This window comes from Carex rostrata, chromosome 19 (genome assembly GCF_964058835.1).
Source record: "Carex rostrata chromosome 19, lpCarRost1.2, whole genome shotgun sequence".
In the NCBI taxonomy this organism is placed as follows: Eukaryota; Viridiplantae; Streptophyta; class Magnoliopsida; order Poales; family Cyperaceae; genus Carex; species Carex rostrata.
In genome coordinates, this window is record NC_135936.1 from 4,160,204 (window position 1) to 4,177,939 (window position 17,736).

General features: G+C 34.0%; 3 protein-coding genes across 7 annotated transcripts in view; 1 reads left to right on the forward strand and 2 right to left on the reverse strand.

Annotated features, from left to right (window-relative positions):
- The window catches only part of LOC144571270 (uncharacterized), a 42,120-nt gene extending 26,084 nt beyond the window's left edge, over nt 1–16,036 (reverse strand). Inside the window, exon 1 of one of the 2 annotated variants that reach the window (XR_013517459.1) lies at nt 14,775–16,036. Coding sequence is in view for 1 of the 2 variants with exons in the window: in XM_078320496.1 (XP_078176622.1) it covers nt 14,833–15,900 (1,068 nt within the window). In the remaining variant the exon portion in view is untranslated. Of the gene's footprint in view, nt 1–14,539 lie in introns of those variants that run through there. The other variant, XM_078320496.1, reaches the window with a different exon arrangement.
- LOC144571937 (early nodulin-like protein 9) lies at nt 4,529–6,081 on the reverse strand. Its single transcript, XM_078321329.1, has 3 exons — nt 5,861–6,081; nt 5,360–5,415; nt 4,529–5,124 (listed from the first exon to the last, which is right to left on the reverse strand). Exons 1-3 carry the CDS (start codon nt 6,030–6,032, stop codon nt 4,678–4,680), a joined length of 675 nt encoding a protein of 224 aa, XP_078177455.1. The 5' UTR covers nt 6,033–6,081; the 3' UTR covers nt 4,529–4,677.
- On the forward strand, nt 11,014–14,304 carry LOC144571271 (uncharacterized). 4 transcript variants are annotated; one of them, XM_078320501.1, is made up of 5 exons: nt 11,014–12,024; nt 12,894–12,977; nt 13,017–13,064; nt 13,101–13,266; nt 13,621–14,304. In XM_078320501.1, exons 1-5 carry the CDS (start codon nt 11,895–11,897, stop codon nt 13,943–13,945), a joined length of 753 nt encoding a protein of 250 aa, XP_078176627.1. In that variant the 5' UTR covers nt 11,014–11,894; the 3' UTR covers nt 13,946–14,304. The 4 variants fall into 4 exon arrangements, with proteins under 4 accessions (XP_078176627.1, XP_078176625.1, XP_078176626.1 ...); XM_078320499.1 differs by having other exon boundaries at nt 12,894–13,064; XM_078320500.1 differs by having other exon boundaries at nt 11,015–12,024; nt 13,017–13,266.
- Nucleotides 16,037–17,736: the final 1,700 nt, after the last annotated feature.

The following is a 17,736-nucleotide window of genomic DNA, read 5'->3' on the forward strand; positions in this document are numbered from 1 at the left end:
ATCTAAAAAAATAGTAAAAAATTTCCAAAAAATGTAAAATTTGGTCTCCAAACACTTATTAATATGGAGAACAAGATGAACGGTTCAGATCGACCGTTAAAATTTTAAAAACTCGAATATTAATCCGTAGCACCGTAGGCCACTATGCTATCCATAGCACCCAAGCCTTACTTTATATATATATATATATATATATATATAGCTAGGCTACGGTGAGTTGCGAAGTAAAGCGACTATTTTACTTCACGCTCATATTTTGCGATTTTAAAGTTCAAAACGTCGATCCGAACCGTTCATCTTGTTCTTCATATTGAAATGTACTTGGAGACCAAATTTTACATTTTTTGGAATTTTTTTACTATTTATTAAGCAATTTTGAAAGTCGCTGATCTGATGGTCCAGAAAATTTTACTCTTTTTTACTGTTCACAGCAAAACAACAATTTTAAAAAATGCTTAATAAATAGTAAAAAAATTCCAAAAAATGTAAAGTTTGGTCTCCAAGCACATTTCAATATGGATTAAATATCTAACGGTTCGGATCGGTAATTTGGACTTTCAAAATAAAAATACGGCGTGAAGTAGAAACGCATTTTACTTCGCAACTCACCGTAGCCCATCTCTCTCTCTCTCTGTATATATATACACACGTGAATTTTTATTTTAAAATCCACATATGCGGTATGCAGTGGCCTTCCGCATGCATGAACAAAACCGCATTTTAAAACACTGTCTGTTGCTATATGAAGGTACAACTCATATATAGTGGGTAAATAGGTGCAGGGTCACAAAATTTGCGAATTAAAATCCGAATAATTTGTTTTTTGGTGATGTCGAACCGAACGCCGAATTATTTGGTTGACCGAACTTTGACTGAATTAAACGCGAATGATTCGCGAATTTTATGAAATTTTTCCAAATTTTACTAATTATTCGCGAATTTTTTCTAAATTTTTCTCATAACATTTTCTTTTTTTGCTCTCTTGCAGGACTGAGATCTCTGGTTCGGATAATTCCGAATAATTTCCAAATTATATCCAAATTATACTCGAATCACTAATTTTTGACTTTGCCGAATCAAACCCAAATGATTCATTTGTTACTGTGCAGGCATTCAATGTTGGAAAATTTGTGCGCCACACAAATTACGGTACAGGGTGCGTAGAAGAAACAAGGAAAAATAATAGCTTAACCATTGAGACGATCCAAAGAACGAGCGTTTCTCCTGTCCTCCGGTGGGATTGATCGGACGGTCTGCGATTACTCCAGTTCTCCATTGGAGTCCACGTGTCAGCGTTCTGTTTGTTTAGATAAAGGTCTACTTCGTAAGGAACACTGGGATTGGGACTGATCAGTTAACAGCAGAGATCCAAGCTGTGGCGACCGGATCACCTGCGCAGGAAATTTCTGTTCCTAGAGCCATTGTCGGGTGGGACCAGAATCACTTTTAATATTTAAATGTTTGACCTCGGGCCCACCTCGGACCTATCAATAGTGGCTTTAGGGGCAGGAATTTCCTGTCCCCAGGGGTGCAGGAGATTCGGTCTCCAAGCTATTTTTTTTTTTTTTTTAATCAAAATCTATTTAGGACCTGTTCGGCGGGCCTAAGGGAATGGGAATAGGAATGGGCAGACTGGAGTTGCTTGCTTTGTTTACTCGCTCCAGAAATGAGGAGATAAGAGAGGAGAGGAGAGGAAGGGAGACAGCATTGTAGCAGGGGAAATCAATGTACAAAGCTATGAAATTCATACTCTCCAATTCGGGATGTAGACGGAGTAAAACGAGTGTGTTCCCCTTTCTTCGTCTCCCCTTTCCTTCCTCTGCGCGACAGGCTTCTGGGGCACAGCCTTAGGAGTCTGTAGAGACTCATTACAAGCCAGTTTGCACAGACTCCTCAAAAAAATATTCAAGAGGAAAAAAGTGAATAATTATACCTGAGTCATCAGTTTTAACTTAGCACGAATGACTGACACACCAGCATAGCGTAACATTCTCGTTACTCTCTTCGTAGTATTCAGTGGTGCCAGCTTCGGATTGCACACGCTGAGATGGATTGAGCGCATCAAGACGGTCAAATCGACATCCTCTCATGTCTCCAAAACTACGAGAGCTGTGCCACGCGCTCTGGCCACCAAAACGGAATTATGCAATAGTCCCATAACACAAGACCAAGATGCAAACAGAGAAAAGGAGAGAGATAGATGTTGTCATATTTATTTGGTAAATACGGTGCTAAACTTGTTTGGATGAATACGGTGCTAAACTTGTTTGGATGAAGAGTGAGGACTGAGGAGTGAGGGGTGGGGATATTTATACATATGAAAAAGGTTAACTAATTTTGGATAATTGCATAGTATTTGGTGGTATAGGGACAAAAGGGCTCAACAAACACCAAATTAGCATAATACATGCAGCCTCAGTTTTCCAATACATGGTTCTTAATTGCATAGTATTTGCTTTCTGAATTCTAGAGAAATGTATGTTGTCTCCTTTCTTTCTAATTGTTTGGAATTTAGCATTGAGATATGGTTCAGGCTGTTGAGAGTGTTGAAACTTGGTGCGGATTTCAGATCTGGCTTATACATTTTTATTTTTCTTCTTTTCATTAAAAGAAGAAACCGAACTGTCACTTTACCTATAACAAGCTATAAAAATGAAATGAGTTAATCAGTTGGAATTTAGCATAAAGGATCTGGTTAATTTAAGTAAGTTGAAACTAGGTCCAAAACTAGTAGAAAGGAAAAATAGTTTTGGGCTAATTATTTACAATTTTATGATAAATCAGCTTTCTTAGTTCTTACTCATGCAACAATGCTGTAAAATTAAGGCCCAGAAAAGTTTGGGCCGACAATTTAAATTGGATTTTGTGCTCTACATTTGATATATTAAATTATTTTTTATTGTTTATCAACTTTGACAGAACGCATAGAGGATATGATTCAGACTTCAACGAGTGCCGAAAACTAGATGCACGTTTTGGTTTATACACGACAAAAATATATGATATTTTTATCAAGGGAGATCAAAGGTCCATGATCATGGTGCTAAATCAATATCAATAAAATTAAATATTAAATTACTATTTTTTTTATTTTTAAATAGCAAAATTAATTGATTAGATATATTGATGGCATGTTTAATAATGAAATGCACATTATTAATATGAAGGGAGCGCCTGGTTTTACGGTCCAATATTAATGATATACATTTCTTACTTGGGGGTTTAAAATCAATTTTCAATAAAATTAGATTCACGCCTTAATTTGATTCGACTTATTAAAAAAAAACAGAGAAGTGATTGTCTGGTGAATAATTTCCTTCTTGAAAATCTAATCTTAAAACGACATTATTGGGGTGTTAATGAAATATGTTTATCAGTTACTTCTGAGTCCGCATATCGGCATATGTTGTTATTCCAAGGAGAATAACAGTCTGTTATCCTCTCTATTTTGAGGAGAGAGAAGAGACGAGAGAGAATAACAGGGTGTTGTCTTTTTTCTTTTTTTTCTTTTCTATGGCTTACAACAGATTTCAAGTTACTTATATCGTATTCACAAGGCGGACATTAGTAAGATTCTTTCTCGTTTGCTTATGATGTAATGGTAGGGTAAGAAAAAATATTCATTTGATTGTAGGATAAGAGGATGGAAAAAAAAAAAACTACTTCATCCTCATTACGCTTATAAGATAAATCATAAATACAAAATTATACATAATAGTATAATACTTTATTTTTTTATACAGTTAACTATAAAATATGAGGTGGATTATCGTGCATGCTTTGGAAAGTAAAATTCATGTTTTACTTCATGTTTATGTTTTGTGATTTTCAAATTCAAAGAGTCAATCATTTAATATGATTTCCATATTAAATGTGCTTAGAGATCAAATTTTACATTTTTTTTTAAAGTTCCAATTTTTAGAATTTTCAAAATAATTATATTTTATGATCCACAACTTTCTAACAACAGTTGTTTTCACAAAAAAATTTCAAAAAACTGTAAAATTTGGTCTCCAAGCACAATTTTGATATGGAGATCATATTGAACGGTTCAGATTGATTATTTAAACTTTGATATTGAAAATACATATAGAAAGTAAAACAATATCTTTACTTTTCAAGGCATTGTACGTATAGCTCACCTCATATAATATATATTATTATGACGATATTAGTTTTTAAAACATCTTATATATATGTATTTAATGAGTAATTTACATGCTTTTAAAAATATATAGTTTTCATTCTTTTAATTAGTATTTTATATATTATGATATTATGTATATAATGTGTTAAACTTTAAATCAATATATTTGTTTATTTGTCATTTTTTTGTTAGATTCAATACAGAATACTCACAATGCTAAGTTACTAACGCTTAATGGGTCGGATATTAAGACAAGTATGGATACGAAAACACCTCCATCCGACGACCCGTCACCCGTATCATATCTATTTACATCTCTAGAGACATATTAAATTGCTTACGTATTTTTATTATCTTAATATTTAGCTACTAAGTCAATTTCCATGTAATATAATCAACCTAAGTTCCAGAAATAAGCGAACTTACACCTCCAATTATAAGATAGAAAGGAACTTTTTAATGAAAACTAAACGAACTCTAGGATATATTTCATCAAATTCAAACCTAGCCCCTCAGTTTAAGCCCAAATGTTATCCACAGAAGACCACACCTAATATCAGTACCAAGTAAACCACAGAACCAAAAACAGTATTAGATGATGAAAAAGAAGAGGAATTATGTGGCAATGGATGCAACACAGGTTCCGTTCTATTCCTCGAGGGAGCTTTGGGAGAATGCGAAGGCGGAGGGTGTGAAGCTGGAGGTGGAGATGTGAGCTGAGGTGGCAGTGGGGCCCGGTTTGCCATGACGGTGACAACCACCTTCTCTCCTTCTTCACATCTCGTGTGGTTTCCACTTATGAAGAAATATTCACCCGACCTACCAAAATCGAAGATTGATTTGCCTCCAAATAGTCTGAGATATGGATTCGAATTGTCGCACATGTCATAGTGTTGCTTGTTCACGACAAGCACGGAGTCCTCGTCCTTTTTGTACTCAAAAACTGTTTCATTAAAACCGATATGAAAATGTTGGAACTAGGAAGAATTCGATGTTAAAAAGGAAATATATAAAATAAAATACAGAGCCATAATTGATCTGCAGTGGAATTTCGGCAAACAATGTTAGCCAGGAGTAACATAAATATTTGGTTTTTTCGCATGCAAAACCCTCATGAAAAGAAGTAAAAAGAAAAAATCTACAACCTCAAATTTTTATTTCAAACCCGAGACCCCTAAAAGATTTTTTTTTTGTAAAAAGATTAATATATACACTTTCTTTTGCCTCTTTTATTTTTTTTCCTTTCACTTGTGGAACATAGTGGATTGCTAATTACATTAAAATGAATATTATGTCGATATTATCAGATGCTTCTCTATAAGAGCAATCTTGCCTTTGAGAGATGAACACATTCTTTTGTAACTTTAAGGAGGGCTTTTATCTAATAAGAAGAAAAAAAAAAATCCAATTTGAGGCTTTTCAAGACATAATGGGCTTAAATTTTGATTTTCTGGGCCAACGTAAATTCTTGTTCATTTTATTATTGGATCAGCGGCCTCTCCAGCCGTCCGATCTCATTTTGTCTGATGGCCATGGCCTCATGGCCATTAATTGCGCTTTTTTTTTTTTTTGATAGCAACCAGCATCCCCAATTTAAAAGGTCTATATCATCTTTTTTTTTGAGAGCTTAAAAGGTCTATATCATCAAATTACAAAATAATGCCCCACAACAAGAAGTAAAGAAGTTATATTGTTTTAGAGAGAGAGAGAGACCAAGCCTGTCATTGACATGAAATCTGTTTTTCCGGGCCCACTGGTTTAAAGGCTGGGAAGGGTGAGGCACCCATCCCTCTGCTCCGCCTACGTGGAACTCCTGATTACTGTAGCATGTAGCCATAACATAGCTTACAACTACGGCTACAATTATGCCATGCGCATTTCTCATCTTCACCTATCTCAAAATGAAGGTTTCACACTATTAAAGAAAAATTAAGAGAAAGGAAGGGTGAAACAAAGTTACCAGCTTTCTGAGACTTGATGGTGGTATAAGAGACATTCGTTTCAGACTTTCAGTTTCGTTTCAGAGAATTGCGTTAGACAGCTAACCAATAGGTGTTCGACTGGTGGCAGAGTATCAGTTTTGGTACTGTCGCGTACGATAGGAACGCCACACGGTGTTTATTAGCATTTACTTTATCTTATGTTTCATCTTGTGATCTTGAGCTCTGCATTGATTGGTATTTTCTCTGGAGGTTCGCTAATATCAAATCAATTGTTCCTGAGGTTCCGTGCAACTAAGTTGTTTTTTAATTTTCAAAGTTCAAAACATCGATCCGAACCGTTTAAGTTGACCTCTATGTTAATATGTGCTTGGAGACCAATTTTTTTTTTTTTTTTGGTTTTTACTATTTATTAAGTCACTTTGAAAATCGCTGATCCAACGATGACTTAACAAAACAATAAAATTAGAAGCCACCGTTGGATCAGCGATTTTCAAAGTGGCTTAATAAATAGTAAAAAAAATTCATAAAAATGTAAAATTTGGTCTCCAAGTACATTTTAATATAGATATCACATCTAACGGTTCGGATGGACTTTTTAAACTTTAAAAATTAAAAAACAACTTAATTGCACGGAACTTTAGGAACAATCGATTTGATATTAGCCAACTTCTTTTCTCTATATATAACGGAACTCTTATTTATATGAAAAAAATTATTAAATTTGCAAGCACATCATGAAAAAAATTGTTTAGGTAGATATAATTATAATTTCTTCCGGAATGAGTTTATCATATTATCTAATTTGTTGTAACACTGGCGAATGATATGAAGCCCTGAAATTTTAATTTATACCATAATAAAAAAATAAAAAAATAAACCGAAACACTCTCGTTTGATAAGAATTCTAAAAATACCCGATGTCAAACATCTTTGCGGTCTCAAAGACTGGGAGCCGCCAATTAATCCTGCGATCCCATTTGATTTTTTACATAAATTTTATTAACTAAAAAAAAATTAGTCTCTATGCCACATCTGACAAGAGATTGATTCCACCGTCCAACTATTCAAATTTTACTGTTTTTTGTGCCGCTCAAAAAAAAAAAAAAATGGGGCCATTATTTCATTTGGTAACTCCTAAAAAAAGGGTCGCAATACCAATTGGCGGCTCCAGTCTTTGGAGCCGCTAAACGATTTGACAGTCTTAGTAAATTTTGAATTCTAATCAAACGGGAGTGTTTTAGTTTATTTTTTCTGTGAATATAATAGAAATAAAAATTTCGGTAGAAACCCCTTTCTCTTCCTTTTTTTTTTTTTTTTTTTTTTTTTTGTTAGAAATGCCTAGAGGCTCGGAACTACCCCTGTTCTTTGAATTTCATGAATCATTTAGTTCTCGGTGTAAATGTGCCATCAATATGTAACTCGTACAGAAAACATTTAATTAGCACTGTTTCGAATTTTGTCTACTTCCTCCGAAACAGAGAAATGGTATACTTTTTTAGAAGGTTTTTTTTTTTTGTATTTCAACTTTTTTAGAAGGTAGAGAGAAAGCAAAGCGGTAGTTCAGCCATCAATTGTAGTTGACTAAAATTTGTACAAAGATACAGCCTAGATCTCTCTGGACTTGTCAGTAATTTCATTCTTTCTCATCTCCAGTCTGTATAGGAGAGCTCAGAGCATTGTTTTATAATTGCTGGATCTTAACTTGTTCTCGTGCGTTGTAACATGCATGTCACTGAATTTCATTAATTGACATAGTAACTCCAAAGAAAGATCAATGGGGGAATAGTTTGCCAAATCACATGCTATGTTTTGATTGGCTGGGTACGGTCGCAGATCTGCTTTCGTACCAGATTAAACATTCTTTCATGACTATCAATAAAATCCGTTTATTCGATAATACGAATTAAAAAATTATTTGTTTCTCTTCAAAATATTTTATTATTATAAACTCATAAAAGAAAAATTTTAATCAATGATCAATTAGTTACATAATATCAATAGTTATCGTGAGATGATTTTATGCAATATCTTATAAAATAATGATTGATTAGTAACTTTATTTTATTTTAAATAATAAGATCAAATAATACAACATAATTTTGTGTTTTATTTTATGATATTATGTACATGTTTCTAGAGTAGTATATTTATTTTTGTGCTATTAATTTGGACTAAAATATAAATTGTCATTTTTATTTAATAATTATTCATTATATGATTATATCCATTGACATTCCTATTTGTTTGTTTGGAAATTTTGAATTCATTTAGTACAAGGTCTGGTAAAAAAAATGAATATTTTATAAGTTATTTCACAAGTTGTTTTATGTATTTATTTTTCATAATTTTTTTTACCGCTTGATATTGTACTAAATGAATTCAAAACTTTCAAAATTGTGCATAAGTAGTTGAATTTCAATGATTTTGATTCATCATTTGAAGTCAATTTAATCGACTTTTAAAGTTATATTCATGAACTCTCTTAGTGAGTACTATCCCACCTTACCTTTCTTCTTATAATTTTGTTATTATGATGGTATATATCATTGGAAATTCAGATCCAGGGCATATACCTGACTGTAGAATAAGATTTGAGTCGTCAGTTTTTATCCAGCACGAATCACAAAATGGACTTTTCTGTATCTAAATAGGTACCGTATTACTTTGACGTCTGGAAATATTAAGATAAGTTCATGCGACCCAATATATATGTTGGCGAACATTTTTGCATATGAAGACCGTTAACAATTGTGGAGTTTCTATTATGAACTGAAGGGAAAAAAACATGATGTTGGTGCATAATAGGATAAAAAGTGTGAACATACAACAAATTAAATTTGTATAAATTTTGTATTTATTACGATAATTTTATACATAATTCGTATATAATTTGTATTAAATTCATACACACGCGACGTAGTTGCGTGTACTATAAGAATAGGACAGTATTCATGAGTATAAAAGTGATTTTTGTTGATGGTATCGTCGGAGATACTCATGTCGATAATATTGATATGCTCAGAAATAACACGTTTTTGTTGATGTACCTTTGACAATAGTATTTTTATACACAAATATTGTTCCATTCTTGTAGATGTACAACCATAATTAAGTGACCGAGTTAACAATTTTTTCTCGCGATGAGAAAATTAATTAATATTCTTCCTGCTATTTGCAAACCAAACGTTCATACGAATTAATATTCTTACTCGATAATAATTTGTATCCTTAACTTGAATATCCTTACTCGATAATAATTTATAATTTATATATAAAATGAGTTTCAAATAAGGATATTCAATTGTACGTTAACCATTGTTTGATTATTCGAGAACTTGCGTTCTAATTCATATTTTCTTAAGTTAGTTTTTATATAAGATTAATTAAATATGGAAATATACTTAAAAAATGAACACATGAAAATAATTATTTGCATACGCTTGTCTATTAAGGTAAATCAAAATCAAAGATTCAATTTTATTGTTCAAATTCAATCCGATAGTTTTTTTTAAAATAGGTCATATATTAGATTTTAGTGAGCATAAATTAATACTAGCTTTACAAAATTGAAAATTGAAAAGTTAAGAAAGGGGAAAATTGAAAATATGACTATACAAGCTCTTGCTGATCTGGAACAATAACTGCAAGAAATATTGCTTTGACCAATTTAATGTGCACATGCTTTCAGCAGAGGCATCTCACCCCACCAAATAGAAGTCGTCCATTAATATTATGTTGCACAAGATGGAGCAATCGAATACTTGCATCCACATCAGTGCTTGATACCAATCGCATTGCAAATTTATTGCAACGCCGTTGTCAGCAGTGGATAACTCTCTGATCACCCAGAAAAAAAAAATGTGATGCTTTAATGTTTTATTAATAACTCTTATTGTCTCCCTCTCTCCATTTAATTGAGTTTTAAAATCTATTAATAGCCAAAACTTAAATACAATTAAGAATGATAAAGACAGGACGGATAAACATGATCCTAGAGAAAATCAAATCCTCTGCAACACAGCACCTCTGCTGCATGGTTTCGAACTGTCCGATCACATCGAGATTCGTGTTTTGCCAATCTAATAAATAATTCGTGTATGTCAAACAGCACGCGGGATGCACGACAAAGGATCATAACTCAATTTAGAGAGCAGTAATTAGTTTATACTAAAAATAGTAACTAAAGATTTACATTTTTATTATGCCCGTTCAGAAAGAAAAATAAAAGGTATATTTGTAGTAAAAAAAATCATTGCTGTTTTATGTTACATTCTCAGTAAATCATATATCTATTTGAAGAAGTAGAGTGCTGATGATAAGTATAATTATTTAGGTTTAGGTCATGGCTCACTTTAAAAAAAAGTTCTAGTTTTGAGCTGAGTCACCTGACTAAGGTACCCATTTCCTAATTATGCATACTTGCGCACCAAGAAGAAGAGATGGTTTTTAGCTTAAAGTGTATGTGTATGATATTGACAAACGATATACAAAAAATAATAATAATCCAAAATTGACGCTTATGATAGATTCATATGTAAGTCTGTGAAATGCAAATCAAGCCATTTTAGCAAAAGCTGAGGAGATTTTTTGGTCTGAATACAGGGCCAATGCTTGCAATCTCGGCTAGAAAATTCTTTCCCAAAAAAAAAAAAAAAACGCTTTCTATTTTTCTTAACTGAAATGTTGCTATTTTGATTTCCTCTTTTCATGCACTCTTTCTATTTTTCTGAACTGAAATGGTACTATTTTGATTTCTTCTTTTTCATTATTCCTCATTCCTTCCATATAATCTCCCTTAACCTCATCTGAAGCAAAAGAATAAATGAAAAAAAAAAAAAAAAATGATTGCCTAACTTGGGCCTAAATTTCAGTGTAACACATTTGTAGTAAGTGGTAACTATAAGAAATTCAAATATCGTTTACTGAGCTACGTATGGCCCCATCACTTTCCAGTCCCATCGATCGAGATAAAATTAAGAACTACACTGCCACTATATGGTGTTGGAATAGTTGGTAGATAGCAAAATTGACATTTATTAGCCAGGCCTGTTAATGTGCCATCTATGAAGAAGTGGGGTTAACATGCAAAAAATACCATCATAAAAAAGAACTTGATCTAAGAAAAGATGGAGTGCCTCCTGCCAACCCTAAAACTGCCAACAAGAATTAATACCACCCAAGCTTATCAAATCAAAGTGAATAATGCCACATAGATGTAGTAGTGTAGGATCTAGCCAGTAAATCCAGCATGGCACCACTTCCTCTTAGCTGGATGAATTCAACCAATAAATGTTCACCAAACAGGATCCAGTAACTCCACTTCAACTACAATCTTCTGCATATCCCTTATGTAATGTTTAACTTCTATTGAACAGCTAAAATGGGAAACCTGAATTCAACTAGTAATCTGAGTAACTGACACGGGTCAAAAAATCAATGAAAGTTATTTTTAAATTGACATTTGTTAACCATCTGATTACTGAAATAGCAAATTTCGAACCTCATGATTTGTCTATACTATTGAAATTCAGTGGTACAATTTAAATTTCTATATGACTGGTTTCAGTTAACTGAACCAAAGGTCCTGTAAGGCATTCTACTTGAAGGATTCTAGAGAAATCCTAGCTCAACTTAAACCTAACCGTTTACAGCCTTTTGCCTGTCAAGTAAATGTCCATCAATGAAGTTTTATTGTACCAGATTTTTTAGTATATATAGCATACCTTCTATTTGTGCAGAGCATCACCAGCTTCAATCTCAGTTCCACTAAAAAGTTTGATTTCAAGTAAGAGTTGCCTGAGAGAATGGGGAGCATCAGGAATACTGTTTTACTGAGTTTGCTTCTTGTAGGATTGGTTTCTCCAGTGCTTTGCAGAAGCCTGGAAGAGTTCAATGAAAAGAAGAATTTCTTCTCGTTTCCCACCGCTCCTGTTGGTAAGTATTCAACCCCCCCCCCCCCCCCAACAAAAGAAAAAAAAAAGAAAAAAAAAAAAAAAAAAAAAAAAACTGAAATTAGCTCTGTCAGACTGTTTTACTTAGGTTATAAATCTGACACTCTAATACACTATAAGTTGGCAACCTAATTATCAACCTGTCCTCTCTGGCACGCATATAATTTTTTCTTTTTGTTAAAATCTATTAGTATATTGTATATTGTACCTCAATTTCTAACTTCTAAATCGTAACTAGCTAGATATTGCTTCCTTTTCTCAGAAATAAACTCTTAGATTTTACTTGTCATGTATTTTAATATTGGTAGGTAAAAAAAAAACACTTTTTACCTTTCACATATTATGTACTTTAATTCGGTAGGTGAAAAGATTACATTTGTCAGTGTCATACCTGCCAACACATTCATTTATATCAGACCACAAATTCCTCAGTGAATGACATCTAACTCTGCACGTACCACTAAGAAACTGACCACATTATATATTTAATCAGCTGGTTAAATATAAATCATTCAATAAAAGGGGTTTCATAAGGGATTCCAATAAAAGACACAAAAAGGTATTCTTCTTCGTACCTACTGGTATGAAGGCCTGACTTATAAAATATCATGAAGGTGCTATACCAATTCTACACAAAATGTTTAAAGCCTTAAACCACATTTAACCTCAAGCAGAGCTATCGGGATCCTCAAAGAAAACAAAAAATTAGAGAAAACCAATAATGATATGACTAATTTAAGATAATGTGGTAGTACCTATTCTCAAAGATGGCCAGAAAGAAATAACTATTTACCATTCGGTATGCACTCCATGTATAAAAACTAAGCATACAACAAAAATTTACATGTTCAGGCCACAGTACACCAACACCAACACACGGAACAGGAGGTGGACCTAGCACATCAACACCATCAACACCAACATACGGCACCGGAGGTGGACATGGCACATCAACCCCATCATATGGCACAGGAGGGGGCCACGGCGTATCAACACCATCCACACCATCATATGGCAGTGGAGGCCACGGCAGTTCAACACCAACATACGGAAGTGGAGGCCACGGCAGTTCAACACCAACATACGGAAGTGGAGGCAACCATGCTACACCAACACCATCCCATGGAAGCGGTAGCTACAGCCCACCAAGCACTGGCAGTGGCGGGCATTCCACTCCGACTGTTCCTTCTCTCGACCCTCACCACTACTTCACCGGCACCTGCGAGTAAGTGGACCTACACCTGATATGCACAGGTTCTCACTTGGATTTATGCCAGGATGGTCATAACCAGTGAATGCAAGCACAGTAGGCAGCGGTAGTATGTTAATCCTTGGTCATAACATCGAGACCTTCAATAACCACCATTGGTCCTGTACAGCTTCTTCTGTATCAAGTGGTACCTTAATCCTTGAACTGAACATTGTGACAGATACTATATTTATGGCTGACCGTATTTTTTCAAATAGAAGAACTAATAAGGCATTTACATCCAAAACACAACTCAAAAGTAAACTGCACTATATTTTCCTATAACCGAGTAACCAGTTTTCTCAAAGCAAATCTAATAATTTTATACAGCTACTGGCGGACCCACCCACAGGCAATCAATGCCATAATAGGGTACTTGAGCACAGTTGGGCAGACATTCGGACCAACTTGTGGGTTCATATTCGGCACTGGTACAACCCTACACGATGCCTTGTCAAACCCCCGTACTGATGGATTCGGCTCCTTGATTCGCGAGGGTACCGCTGCCTTGCTCAATTCAATAGCAAGTTCTCACTTCCCATTTACCACTCACCAGGTTAGGGAGGCAGTGGTTTCTGCCATCACTTCTGAAGGTGCAGCTACAGCACAGGCTGATCTGTTCAAGCACGCGAATGAGGGAAAATACCATGCATAAACTGTAGAAATGGGTCTAGCTTGATCTGGTTAGCTACATTTTTGTTTCATTTCAATGGTCGTGGTATGGTTTTTGTGTGATTTGTGGTTAATGTATTGTTATTTTTGTTATCAAAGTTGTTATGCTGATGTGCATCACATTGTTAATTTAATTTAATTAGATTTAAGGAATTTGTGATATTATACGACTGCTATTGTCGAACCATTTTAATTAGATGAATAATCAAGTTATGGCTAAGTGATGTTACTTCAATATTATTACTATTATCACTAACATTACTGTTGTCATCTGTTGTTTTTTCTCTACCAGGATGTAACTAGATGGAAACATCTTGACAGATTGTCTTTAGCCCACAGATTTTTTTTAAAAAAAAGTCACGACCTGATAACTGTAAATGTACCGTATGGCAGAACAGGCTAGAAAATACCACCTTCAATTTAATGTGGAATGAATATTCAGTACCATGACTGAAAGGGCTCCATTTATTTTTATCATGAACCACTGCACCCAAGTGGTGATAACTGGTACATCAGGATCATCCCATTAACTAAATAATTTTCTGAACAAAAAGAAACTCACATAAGACTGATACCATAAAAGAGCAGAAATTGTGCATTATACGATGTTTTAGTGACCTTGTATTTGTTCTTGAAAATGACAACCGAGCTTCAGAATTGGAAAAGAAAAGGTAATTGAACATTATATTGCTAACCTATGATCACATTAGGTAAGAAAACAAGCAACTGAACCTATGATCACATTAGGTAAGAAAACAAGCAACTGAAAAAATGTAAAGAATAAATCCACTAAACTAACCCAAAAGATGCACCTTTAAGATGTCTGTATCTCGAACACCAATAATAAATATTCAACCTTCATAAAGCACATCAACTTCTCTTCATATGGGATTCAAACCATTCAAAAATCTCACCATTTTTCAAGCTCGTGAATTCATGGTATCCAAAAGCAAGATTCATCTCCTCATTTACATGGCTGAACAATTCAAATTTCTCATGGATCAGTTTCTTCTTTAATAATGTCTCCTTCCATTTTATGGCCCTTCCATCTTTCTTCAAATACCCCTTCTCATCCAGAAACCCATTTTCATGAAATACCTCAATTAACTCATCTGCAAAGCCCTGATCCAAACCTGGAATCCTTTTTGCCAGAAAACCCGCTTCCAAAGGAAACTCATCACACCTTATTTCTTTGACTTCAACTCCTGCTTCAGCTAATTGTTCCATATTTGACAAAACTGCACGAGCTCTAATTCTATCTTTTACCATATGCACAAAAAGGGTAGGTGGGTAATTTTCCGGTATATCAATGTTTTGAAAAAGACCTTCAGCTATCATGATGCAAATACTCCTAAATTCCATTCTAGTTGCGAGGGCTGATACGAAGTATCCACCAGAGGAAGCCCCCATTGCAAATTTCGGCAAATTCTCTAATTTGTTTTTTTTAACCCAATTTTCTATAATCCATTGTACATTCTCCATTTCCCTCTTAAAAGACCAGCATTTTCTCAAACTAGAGATTGTAATTACCGCAATGTTTAATTCAAGTGCTTGAAGAACAAAAAGTCTATCTTCAGGCAAACCGGTACAATGGGGGCAATTTGATGATTCGTCCCAAAAGTCGTATGCGTGGAGGTTACATCCATGCGCTACAAAGAGAACAGCTTTTGGTGAACTGGGGATTTGGTAAATGACTTCGGTACCGTTGGTGTGGTACAAAGAAGGGTTTAATTGACTGGAAAAGGTAGGCAACTTTTGAAATAAATTTTGCGAGTTTTCTGAGGTTTTGCTTTCAGAGGGCGGATTGAAAATTGGGATTCTACTGATTAGAAGAACTGTTGGAAATATAATTAAAACAAAGGAGAAGAGTATGATCGCTCTATGAAAAACCGAGCGATGAGCGGATTTGTGGGTTATTCTTTCAGACCCGAGTCGCATTATTTAGGAAAAAGGAAGATCGCAATAATTCGACTAAATTTTGGACAAATCTCGGAAAATTAATGATGCGGAAAGAGAGATTCACCTTTCGTATGCAGATTTTTGAAGCACTTGGGGTTTAGAAGAGGAGATGTGTACTGTGCTAAAAGCCTAAACTCAATAATTGACTTTCCGTACTGAAAGTTCACATCTTGAAAAAAAAAATAGATATTGAGAGCTGAGAGAGCAAATTTTCTTATACTAATTTGTTCTTATTTAAAGTATTTTTATATATGTTAAATTTCAGTACTTTAATCAATGTGTTATCAAATAAAACCGTTGACTTGAGCTTTTTTATGAAAACGTATTGCAGATTTGTTATTTGTTTTGCTTCAAATTATCAAATCTGTGATATATTTAAGATTATTTCTATTTTCTAATATTTTTAATGATATTTAGTTTCATTCATATATGAATATTATGTTATTAACAAATCCATCATTAGTTTCAAATTAAAAAAATTAATTAAAGGAAGTTTCATAAATGCAAAAAAAATTAGTGGATTAAAGATGCTCAAGCTTTTTTTCTCAATTTAATGCAGATACTTGTTATTTCGATCCAAGTGTTAGTCCCTGAGATGAAAATGCCGTTTTTTTTAGTTACCACCCCAATAAATTAGAATTAAATGAATATCATCCGAATTACTAAATTTAAGATTCCGCCACATTCGCATCATGAATCTGCGGACGGATCGCCACCCGTTCGCGTAATGGATTTGCGGACTGACCCGTTTCCGACCTGACCCGCTCCCGATGACCCGTTCGCACCATGGATCTGCGCACGTGGTCATGTAATGGATTTGCGGACTGACCCGTTCCCGACCTGACCCGCTCCCGATGACCCGTCGCATATCCATGGTGCGAACGGGTCAGTCCGCAGATCCATTTCGCGAACGGATTGGCGATCCGTCCGCAGATCCATGGTGCGAACGTGGCGGAATCTGAAATCTGATTATTCGGGTGGTATTCATTTAATTCTAAATTATTTGGGTGGTAACTAAAAAAACGGGATGAAAATGTAAATATGATCACGCAAAAACTGAATTTTTTAACTTTGCTTGATTTTAGCATTCTTCAAATTGAATAGTTTGTTGATGTTAAATCTTAGTTTTTTTCTGAAAGTGTGTAAAAAGCCTTTTGCTCTGTATATTTCTCAGAATAATATATAAAGTATCATCGTTTGATAGTGATACTAATATTATATTTAAAGGTCATAAAATTTATATAATTTTCAAACCTTATGAGATTATAGCCTTATCGCTCAATTTTTATTTTGAAACTAATATTTCTTGAAATATTATGCACTTTGTGAGAAAATAATTAAAATAGTAGTCAAAAACTCAAAATAAATTTGGAATTTTGAAAAATAGAGAACCAACCTTTGATCCAATTACAATAGCAATGTCTTCTGTGTGAAATGTTGCGGATTTGAAATTCGAATGGAGAATTCCTTGTTAATATTAAATATTTGGGTGGCTTAATCTCAAACCTTTACTCATGAACAAAATAAATGAAATACTGTTGACAATCGTAAGCACAAAAAGGTTATGACCTAAAAAGTAATTCTTTATTGCACAAGCAATTACTTTCTTCAAATGCATCGAGTATTTTTCATTCAAGTAAATTCAAGTTAAATAGAAAAATAAAATAACTTTTTTAAGGGCAAACCGATAGATGTAATAATAAAAAATAAAAAAATCACTGTTCTTGATGTTATAAGTTGAGCTCTCAACATAATAGCCTCCAAATTTCTTTTTTACAATGAAGTGTATAGGTATGCTGGCTTGTTAGATTGGAT

Excerpts from the sequence above, each read along its gene's own strand:
- LOC144571271 (XM_078320497.1), top strand. The coding sequence starts at position 11,895 with ATGGGGAGCATCAGGAATACTGTTTTACTGAGTTTGCTTCTTGTAGGA. Across the intron at positions 12,025-12,893 it reads GTTTCCCACCGCTCCTGTTG|GCCACAGTACACCAACACCA; the intron begins GTAAGTATTCAA and ends TTACATGTTCAG. Across the intron at positions 13,267-13,620 it reads TACTTCACCGGCACCTGCGA|CTACTGGCGGACCCACCCAC; the intron begins GTAAGTGGACCT and ends AATTTTATACAG.
- LOC144571937 (XM_078321329.1), bottom strand. The coding sequence starts at position 6,032 with ATGAGAAATGCGCATGGCATAATTGTAGCCGTAGTTGTAAGCTATGTT. Across the intron at positions 5,416-5,860 it reads TCATGTCAATGACAGGCTTG|CAATCCACTATGTTCCACAA; the intron begins GTCTCTCTCTCT and ends TAATGTAATTAG. Across the intron at positions 5,125-5,359 it reads TAAAAGAGGCAAAAGAAAGT|TTCCAACATTTTCATATCGG; the intron begins GTATATATTAAT and ends AATTCTTCCTAG.